Source organism: Tamandua tetradactyla, chromosome 10 (assembly GCF_023851605.1).
Source record: "Tamandua tetradactyla isolate mTamTet1 chromosome 10, mTamTet1.pri, whole genome shotgun sequence".
Taxonomy (NCBI): domain Eukaryota; kingdom Metazoa; phylum Chordata; class Mammalia; order Pilosa; family Myrmecophagidae; genus Tamandua; species Tamandua tetradactyla.
In genome coordinates this window covers 38124081-38135378 of record NC_135336.1, presented here as the reverse complement: position 1 = coordinate 38135378, position 11298 = coordinate 38124081, and the positions used below count along the sequence as shown (strand labels likewise).

General features: G+C 33.9%; 1 protein-coding gene across 2 annotated transcripts in view; it reads left to right on the top strand.

Annotated features, from left to right (window-relative positions):
• Positions 1–2573: 2573 nt before the first annotated feature.
• TRAT1 (T cell receptor associated transmembrane adaptor 1) overlaps positions 2574–11298 on the top strand; it is a 32199-nt gene continuing 23474 nt past the window's right edge. For both annotated transcript variants that reach the window (XM_077118446.1, XM_077118445.1), the window contains exon 1: positions 2574–2794. Coding sequence is in view for 1 of the 2 variants with exons in the window: in XM_077118445.1 (XP_076974560.1) it covers positions 2788–2794 (7 nt within the window). In the remaining variant the exon portion in view is untranslated. The remainder of the gene's footprint in view (positions 2795–11298) is intronic.

Below are 11298 nucleotides of genomic sequence, written 5' to 3'. Positions count from 1 at the left end.
TGGCAGCTACTATTATGATATGCTTTTCATTTTTTCTTTGCAAAAATCCTCAATTTTCTTGACCCTAAAATTCTTGTTTTTTGACAAGTGCCCATCAAAATCAAGTAACCCACCCATCTTCCTACCCCCCAAATTCCTACAACATTTCGAAATGCTTCAAGGTTTTCAGGACATTTTTTGCTGAGCCGAGTTATCTTTAAAACTGAATTTTGATATCTCACCTCATTAAAAAAGTATTAAAGAAGCTTCATATTTATTTATTATTTGAACATAGCTCATGAAACCATCATTCAAATCTCTGAACACACGTACTAAGATATTTTACAACAAATATATATCCATACGTTTTTTGATATTCTGATAATGTCTCAGCCATCTATATTTAATGAAAAGCTCTTATTTTTTCTTGGCAAGTCTCGAAAATCTTGGAGCAATTCGATGCATGAACAAAGGCTTTCTGTGTGACCTTGGGCAATTTGATTATATCTCCGGATTATATAAATAAAGAGAATGGGGAATAATGTAATGCAGATCACTTTAAAGATATTATAATAATTAAAAATTGTGAAGTGATTCATATTTATCAGCCTAAGTTTTATTACAAAGATGTCAATCATGCATTTAGAAAGTACATTCATTCTTTAAAGCCATTAGATAATCACTCCATAGGTACTACATGCTGCCCAACTGAACTGAAGGAGGGCACATCCTTCCTCAGTCCCTGCTGATTTCCCTGTTCTTGCCTTCCCCTAAGAAAGGTCCTGGAAAACCGGCAAAGAAATGAAGTTCTCATACATACAACAAAAAGGTTCTCACACATGAACCTCAAAGACGTCATGTTGCGTGAAATAAGCCAGGCACAAAAGGACAAGCATTTTTAATTTCACTTATATGAAATATCTAGAATAAACAAATTCACAGAAAGTAGATTACAGGTTACTGAAAGTTGTCAGAGGGGAGGGATGCGTGGGGTGTGGTGTGGAGAAATGAGGAGTAGTTGTTTGATGGGTACAGTTTCTGTTTGGGGGTCACAAAAACATTTTGGTATTAGATGGTGGTGATGGTAGTACAATACTGTGAGGGTCATATCACTGAATTACCACTTCATAACCACTTAGTGCAACTGGTGGTCACACTGGGAAATTTTGTTTTGTACCTGTGTTATCATAAGATGTTTTCTAATTCAATTAAAAAGTTTAAAAAGATTAGACGGAATCTCCATGGTTTCTTTCAGTTCTAGAGATTCTAATTTAGTCAGTGTTTAGCCAAGTCTGTTTAAAGAATAAAGAAACACTATATTTTGGTTAGTAGAGTGTTTATTTTCTTCAATGGAACAAGGCGAATGCAGAGTCTACTATTCTTATACTTATGTAATCGTGGTGAGAATGTTTATTAAGATCTAAAATGTGTCAAGAATTATTTTAGGCCCTAGAATTTTAATGGCAGACAAGATTGATTCTATTTGTGTGCTCAAGAATCTGAGAGAAATCAGTTAGATTATAATATAGTGCAAACCATCTAACACCTTTACTCTGAGCCTATGCATTAAAAGTCTTGAGTTTTAACTCAGTTTCTTAAGCACAGTGATACCTGGGCAAAGGTGGTTCTATATAGGAAATTTGAGAATTCTAGCCATGGGAAAGTATATCTCCTTTTGTTATAAGCTGATCAGGTTTCTCATTCTTCTATAATTAAAGCAAATTGGTGTAATACATAAGCAAACATGCACAGGCTTACAATATGCAGCACACAGTATACATACACAGGCACATATAAAGACCATATACACAGACACCATAGAGGCAATCTCTATCTGACTGCAATATCTAAAATAAAATGCCACCATTGTTTATATATATATAATATATTGTATATATAATATACATACATATGTTTCTCAAAGCATTGTCCAGATTACATACATAAAATAACCAGGGGTGTTTGATAAAATACAGATTCCTGGGCTCCATCCTAGATATTCTGATTCAGTAAGCCCTAGGAATTTGCATTTTAGACCAATACCATGTAACAAACTTATGCACTCTTAATTTGAAAGCTTCTGCTATAGAAGCTCTGGCGTGAAGGTTGAGAACTTGGAGTTTCTTGCCAGGTAGCCTTAGACGGGACAAAAAGTTATTACTGTTAAGTCGTCTTGTCTGGGGTAAGGATTGGAGGAGAAAAAGACACATATCTAGCCTTTCAGTGGGATAAGATACAGAAGCACTTGATAAAAAAGAAGCACTTAAAAAGTGTAAATTCTCCTCCATCTTGTTTTAAGAGAACACAACCAGCAGTTGAGCACACCTGGAAGATGCTCACTGTTTATTCATCAGTTTAGTATAATTTATTTTGTTCTCTTGTGAACTCGCTTGTGATAAGACCCTGAATTCTCTCCAGAGACATGGAAATTTCCTCCTAGCCTAATCCATACCTCTGTTTATTTGTTTTTAAATTAAACTCAGGTAGTAATAAAATTTCAAATACCAAAGTATGGAGGCTTGTGGGATTTTTCTTCTCACATTACAAAACATTGTAAGAGCCTACTGGTTTCAGATCAAAACTATAGAAGCCTCCATCACCACATTTCCTGTTTGCAACTGAACAAAGTACACACAATAGATTTTAAGAAATAGAAAAGAAAAAAACCTGAGACAAGACAGAAGTTTTGCTGCCCACGCTGCTTCTAACTTCACAGAGCAACGTTACTAAAGAAAAAAAATTGTGGGAGCCTTTTTAATCCAAAAATTTCCCTTATGGCTACATAAGGTTTTTTCTGAGAAAAGAAGCATGTCTGGTAAGTGGCATTATAAATTCTTTTGTTCCATTCCTTTTCCAAAAAAAATTATTTAATAATTTTAAAGTCCATAACAACATGACACTTAAGAGCTAGAAAGTAAATGTGTTAAAATGATCATTTTTGGAATGTGAGATATTTTGAAATATGCTAATGTTAACTATTTTCTCTTAGAGAGTATAAGTTATGTTAACTATTTTCTCCTAGAGGAAAAAAATAGGGCAGTGCTTTTATAAAACTGGTTATGGAGGTTTGATAAGTATTCATTGATAATTATGCCATTTTTTAAGAACTAGTTATTTTTAAGAAACTTTCATTGACATGATATTCCCCTTAAGTTTCATGTAGTTAGAAACCAGGGTGGTAGTAACCACATTCTAATTCATTGGCATTTAGGAACTATATTATTTTCCCAGCAATCAATCCAGTTGTCAACAAAGAGCTGCAAAATTTGCAAAGGCCTGCAAGAATTAATTAATTTGCTTGTAGAATGGATTGTAAGGATTGGGTCCATGTGGATTAACCGGAGTGCCTACACCACGCTGATGTATCACTTCTCTTTTTTTTTCTTTTATGTGCTTTTGATTTCTCTAATAAACTTCTTTTTGTTGTAACAGAAAATGTGCATATCACATAAAGTGAGAAAACCATGAGATACATAAAAAATAAAAAAAGTCTTCCAAATTTCCTACCTCCTTAAAAACCTCCAACAAAATATTATGCTACATTTTCTCTATTTTTGATATTTATACATTGTTCAGGGTTTGCTTTTCATAATTAAAATAATATGCACTTAAAATCTTATATCCATCTTTTTTCACTATTATAACATAACCATTTCCATATTTATTTTACCTTCTGCCTAATTATTTTAAATGAATGCAAAAAGTGACATCTATGGGTTAATTATAGTTTACTTAGTCATTTTTGTTTATTGTGGGACATTATGTCATATCCAGTTTTTTAAATATTTTAAATGCCATAAAGATGAATAATTCTCTCAATAGCTTTTCTATATTAAGGGATATTTTGTCAGGAAAGATTCCTAGAGCTGGAATTACTGAATAAGAGGTTATGAATGTTTTACGTCTCATTATTGGCAAATTGCTTTTCCAATAGTGATGCCAATTTGTTCTCATCCCATCAGTGTTTCTTAATGGGTTTGTCTAATTTAAAAAATCTTTACTAATCTGATAAGTGCAACATGCTAACCCATTGTTTAATAATCATTACTTTTTATTATAATGGGCTTGAACATTTTTGCATGTGTTTTTAAACTGTTTATAATTATATCGTTTGTGAATTGTGTTCTCGCAGCTTTTGCTTAATTATTGTGCTTATAGTGCTTTAACAATCAATTTATATGAGCTATTTATAGAGTAAACATAATATATACTATAATTTCTGTGAATTTGCTTCCCAGTGTTTTGTTTTTTGAATTTAAAAATCAATTGATAGAATAAATCAAATAGGGAGTATAAGTTGACATATAATTTTCAGAACTCCCACATCTTTTCCAGGCTCAAAAACTAGCAAAGAACAAAAGTAATTATTCCAATTTTGTGAGTGCCCTGCATAAAATGGCCATTGTACTACTGTGAGCTGAAGCATACTAATATGAGTGTAGGTAGACATAAACTGACAATGCTGGGAGCTGAGAAAGGATGAGAAGGCCGAAGGCAGAAATATGACTTTCAACTATTTTCAGGATGTGATCAAATTTCTCCCACGGCATTTCATAGTCTAAATTGATCCTTACAGTGTAACATAGGAGCTCCTCCACTGTCAACTGAGACCTAAAGTTAGTTCCACAGAAGAGATAAAAATGCAGACTAATTGCTATTACAGCCTTTAGATCTTCAAAGTGAAAAACACTTAATGTGAAAGAAGAATAGAATCAGAAGGTAGTATTTTTTACTTTTAATTAAGTGAAGAAAAAAGGAAAATAAATGTTTGGACACAAAGAAAAAAATAAAAATTAAGCTTAGATAAATAAATAAGTATGTTAAGTAAAAATGCTTAATAATTGCTTATTGATATTATTAATAAGTAAATAATAAAAATTATTCTTGGATAAGCAATGTATGAAGAAACAGCCCCAAATCGTTCATTTCTATTCTCTGCATTATCATATGCATTCTAGTCTCTGCAGTATCAATAAATGTGCTGGTATTATCAGTTTCCACTCTGTTTCTGCATGCAAGTAAAATCAGTATTAGCTGAGTCAAATGATGAAAACAACTCTGATGGGCTATGGGCTACCATTAATCAGTTTAACCAATGATTTCATAATTTAGTTATATATTATCATTAAAAAAAAGGCTTTCATTGTCTTTACTCAGTTTTGTCTCCCCATTAGCCTCAATCACCTTTTAGGGAGTATTGAAAGACTTTCTTCTAGAGACTGGCAATCAATAGGTTGAACTAATTAAACTCTAGTGCTCTTTAAATTAAAGATGGGTCAAAGAAAATGTTTCATCACCTAATTTAGATGCTATTAAGAAAAGTCTCAGAAATGAATTGCCTATAAATATAGGTCACATCTATATGAAATAAATATACACAAGTAGCTGGTTAATAATAGATATCAATGAGCACTTTTCCAGGCACTTTTGATTTCATTTAATTTCTCAACATTCCTGAATTGAAAGGAAAAGAAAAATAGCATGGTTTCTTAAATCATTAAACAAAAAATACCAGTAAAGGTATTTTATTTGATGAAAGTTTTTGCACATTCACTCCATCTTCAGAAAGTCTTGCCAAGGTGCTTCTGCACTGATAAACAATTATTAAGCATGTATAAAAATTGAATTAGCTAAATACAGATAAGCAGTAAGGATTTTGGCAGCACGTCTATCCCAACAGAAGTTTAACAATCCCAATTAGAGTTTAATCCTAAAGGCAGCAAGGAGTATAAGACTGAAAGAATCTCAAAACTGCCTTTAAAGTCTACCCTCCTCACCTCACTCCCATATGTATGCTTTCCTCAATTAAAGTTCTTTTGCATTAATTGAGAAGAATTGTCATGTACTAGAAAGAGGGAGTATTTCATGTCATACAGATAAGGGCCTGAACTCTAGTTTTACAATCCACTTTTAGTGATGTTCAGTGATTTTCAAAAAGTCACATAGGTATGAAGCGACTGCTCTCACCTGCTTTCACCAGGCCATTCAAAAACAGACATTACAAAGCTCATATTGCTTCTGTCCCTCTCCTTATCATGGCTCCCTCTCTCACCATTTCCTTCTCAAATAGCCCTCTATTTAGAATAAACACTTATTTAGGGTCAGTGAGCTTCAGATTTTGCATTAAAAACAGTATGTTATTTACTTGAAAGCCTGGACTGGATTTGGGCATCCTTTCCAGTGCCAGGACTGGGATCTGTGCGGTGATTTGTGCAAGGATCTGTGATTATAATGCATTTTAATGATGGGGAAGATACAGCAGAATAGTGATGGTGGGGGTTATGGGGATAGTGATGTGTCACAGTCACAGAACCAATAAGAAATAATCAACAGCTCAAACTCATTATATGAGTAGAACCCATGGGGATTGCAGTGTCAGTACTTTTCTTTTAACTTTTTGGGGTGACTGAAATAAATGTATACATTTCATGGAATACAAAGAAGAGATGGTGATTGCTCTGTCAGAGTTTATGAGCTGAGGGAAGCCATCAAGAGAAGCCAGATAATCTGTACCATAAACTCATACACATGTCATTTAGAGACCCCCTGAAGAAGAACCAATTAAGGCATATATTTATTGCTTTTTTATTGTTAATTGTTTAAGTAAAAGCTTTTGAATGAATCAAATTTACCAGCAGAAACATTATATTTACTTAGCTAGGTTTCCTTCCAGAGCCCACACAATTGTGAATTCCAAGTATAGTGCCTGTCAATTAATGTTGACTTTAGGAAAGAATGAGGTCTTACGATTAAACCCACTCCTATTACCTCCTGGCAGTTGAAAGCTAGATACAAAATTAAATCATGATTTTCCTAGTTGTAGTTGCCTCACAAACAACTCACTAATAACTTTTTAACAAAGTCAATAGCTAAATTCAAATTGTGTGGAAGCTTTTTTTAAGCTCATAAAAGCCGTATGCATTAAGTACAATTAATAGACAATGATACTAAAGATTGCTATTGTAGGACAAGTATTTTCAGGCACTTTGTACATCCACTATCTTAAGATGCAGTATCTGTGCCGAAAAGACATCAAATGAGCCTGGAGTCGCTCATTCTGTGTTTGGAAAATGACGCGAAAGGAGAGGTATGATGTGTGAGTGTGTGTGAGTGTGTGTGAGTGTGTGTGGTGTGTGGTGGTAACATTTATACAGATATGCCACTCCAGTTTAAAATTTCCGCCATTTAACTACTTAATGTATGTTTTTCTCATATGTATGTATTTTGTTTTGTTTTTCTAAGTGGAAGGATATATTGTTGGCAATCAAAAATTATATAAGATATCAAGAATGTCATGAGACACAGAGCTTCTAAGTGAAAACCTTCCTATTTGAAACAGAAATCACATTACAAAAGGGAAAAATGTTGGAAAACAGAAGTATTAGACAGGAATTATAGATCCCTAAGATCAGAGGAAAACTGGAGCCCAGACCTAACCACTCCACACATAGTAGAATTTAGCCTGTGTTTTAAAAGGCCTTCAACTGGTTATGTGAAACAAATTTGCTGTCATAATAAATGACAAAACCCAGACCTAAAGGAATGTACAGCATGGCCAAGCTCTTATCTTAGTGTTGCTGTCCTAGTTTATGAAAACTGTTAAGACTTTCCTTCATGTTGGCTTATCATATTGATTTAGTTGATTCTTTCTAGCCAGAGCAAAATTGTCTTCTGGTAGTAGCAGTTATTAATATCCCAGTTTTACACAGGCAGATAATTCCTGGGGTTGAGTTTGGGCTCATACAGCTAATCTCAACTAATGGTATTTCAAAATTCCATTTTTCAGAGATTTTACTGATACTAATAAAACTCCCAGAAGACTGGCTTTTAGACAAGAAAATACATTTTTTTACGTTTAAAGTGATAGATATTCACATGAAGCTGATCAGATGGCTAGGTATTATCAAAAACTTCCTGTATCAAGTTTCCTGGGAAACAAATTAATAATCAGCAGGTTTCTGGGCAAATATAGATTCAGGGCAGAAAAAACTAGGTGAGCACTTTCACCAAAGCTGCAGTGGCCTAACGAGTTACCCTTCTTCATAAAGGACCTATTTTCATGCGGCTGTGAAGTATTCTTCTCCTCAGTAGTTCTGGAGACTGATGTAATGGAATCTTCAGCTTGTCTTGAAGATGAACTTCCTGGACTGTGGATTTGTTTAACCTCACACTTACTCAGAACCTTTCTGTTGGTCATTACCCTCCCCTTCTTCATTCAATCATTATTCATTTATTCATGTTCAGTGAACACCTACTTTGGGTGGAATAGGTTGCAGAAATAATAGTAGAGATATTACTGGTAGCTATTGTAATAACAATAAGATAGTAGTAGCAATAGCTGACATTTATCAAGTAACTACAATGTGAGAGACACTGCCTAAGAGTCTCATTATATGTCTGAACTTGCTTACTCCCCATAAAAATCCTACAGCATAGATACTTTTGCCACTCCCTTTTTACATATGAGGAAACTGAGGCATGAAGACAAAGTGGAAGAAGACATTGTTTCTGCCCTTCAGAAAGTTCACAGTCTAGTGGGAGTGGGTGAGTTATACAAAAATGATCACCCCCATACTGCATGGGGGGTGAATAAGATATCACTTGGTGGGGAGGCAGGCGGCATTCAGGGAAGGCTTCAAAGAGAAGACAGTCTTGAAGGTGATTAGCAACTTGCCAGATAGAAAAGGGTGACGATATTTTGGGCAAAGGGGAAATGTACAGAGACGTAGAGATTTGAAATGGTAAGGGTGGTAGCTATTGAAAATGATAAATGGTTCAGAATGAGTGGAGCATGTTATATTTTTAAGGGGATAGAGCAGATAGGCCCAAAAGATATCAGGCCAGAAATCTGAAGTAAACTTGTGTGTAAATAGTTTATGGTAAAGAAAAAAAAGTGTGATGTCCTTTCTATTCAGTGCAAAGATAGGACCTATGTCACAGGCTTCAGGAGGAAGACAAAAGGACAACTTTCTCTGGGAACCCATGGAAACAGAACACATGGGGAAGGCGTATGAAATAGAGTAGCTACGGGAGTGGAGGTTAATGTAGTGGACCAACCTAAAGAGGTGTGAATGCAAAGGTCAGGGCCAGTGAAGCTAACAGAGACAGAGGACTGACTGACCTGAGAAGAATGGGTTTAGTATGGTATTTTTGAACAACCTTGGCCATCAAGACATCAAAATCCTCTGAGCTAGCAATTCGTCCTCAAGGTTTTTTACTTAAAAAGAAAATCAAGGTTGCCTGTATAGCTTTAGCACAAAGATATTCATCACAATATTGCTTATAATATCTAAAACTAAATGTTTAACAATAAGGGATTGCTTAAATTATGGGAAATCTACAAAATGGAATATAGGGCAGTCAAAAAAAGGTACAAGTGTAGTTTGTTGACATGAAAGATGCACATTATGAAGTTATTAGTGGTAAAGTAGATAGATACCAGAATATTTGAAATAATTGAATCCTGTGTTACCATCCATAATAGTTTCTACGCAGAGAAAGAATAAGTTTGCAATGATATCAATCAAGGTGTTCACAGTGATTGCCTCTTGATAATGGGATAATGGCTGATTTTTCTTGTTTTTGCTTATCTGTGTTTGTTGATTGTTTTTAACTTTGACTATGTATGGTGCATGTGGTAGGTTTGACCTCTTTGAAGTAATTAAAGTTTAAGTGTCATCAAATGCAGTGACTGTAAAGGGCAATTGATTAGAATCTAAGCTTGAATAACCTGCATTGGTGGCTTATAGAAGGTGCCCTCAACGTCCTTTAGACTATGTAGGACTTAGAGCTGCACCTAGACTGAGGGTGCTCAAGGACCATACACAAGAAGAAGAAAAGAAGAAAGGTCCTTTATAACAGAAATCATTCCTTATCCCTGCATTGTAACACCAAAAAGGGAAACTGAGTCACAACTAAAAGATGAGAAAGCTTGCTGACATCATTTTTTCAGTTATAGTTAAATCAACCTGCTGAAAAGGAGAGCAGCAGTCTCTCTCTGAAAATTTATGATAGACGTTCTCAAGGCACTTTTTTTTAGAACAGCTCACAGCTCATGCTATTTCCACCAGAATCTCCCTCTTTTCAGAGAGAATGGGAAAGAAAGAGTGAGAAAAGAGCAAGAACTAGAGTGAGAAATTGAGCAAGCAAGGGTCATTGTACTCTTTGACCCAGCAATTCTACTTCCAGAAATCTTTTCTACAGATAAGCTCAGACATTTGCAAAAACATTTGTCCGATAGTGTTCTTTGATTATTTTTTAGAGAAAAAGGTTAAAGACAATCAGAGTGTACATCTGATTGAACTATATTACAGCAACACTGTGGAATTCTGTGCAGACACTAAAAATAACATACTGACATGGTAAACACACTGTTAAATTAAAATATAATTATTACTAATTATTGCAACATTTTCAAAATATTTTGAGACAAAAGCTATTTTGTAAATATATATGATTTAATAGGAAACTTATATACTACTTTGTATTTTTGTATTGCTGGATTTGGTGTTATACTAAGCATGCATGTTTTTTAAACGATAAAGCATTTAAAGATCAAATAAATTATTCTAAGAATATCTGCAGAATGGTGCAAAGACTGGAGTTTCCAAATTATTCAAAATAGTTAATAATTATTATGTTGTAGAAATCTCATAAATATTCAGTGGTACTATGCTTACAAAACGCAAATTAGACCATCAAAAATTTGGTTAAGTGTTTTAACCAAATTAATTAGTAGATCTATCACAGAGAATAAATGACCACTCAAGTCTTCTTTCTTTTCTTATACTTCATGAAACATAAAAATTCCCTTAAAAGATAAAGTCACACATTGTAATACCATTATCAGCTGATTTTTTCCTTTTATTCATTTGTTAATTAATTCTTGGAAAAGTTTTTATAAAGGGTACTGAAGAGTAGAAGACAGAAATAACATGGTGCTAAATTAAAGATGCAGTAGCAGAAATTAGTGATAGATTTTCTGGTACTTAAAGAGCCATAAACTAGTCCAAACTAAAGCAATGGATATATGATTAAGTGATAGGCAAATTATGTACATATATTTGTATGCACATCTATATTATATACAGATATAAATGTGTACATTTTATATATGCAATTGTTCATATGCCTAACTATATTCACTTAAAGATGTATGATGCCAACTCATATTGAGGGCAGTTCAACAACCACTGAATTATCAACAGATATTGAAAGAAAGCTGTTAATTTAAAAGTAAAATTTGAGATGCAGAATAATTAAAATAGAGCAGCACAAAGACATTTTTGTTTAGTGATTCTTCGTCTGATAGTTTAAAGA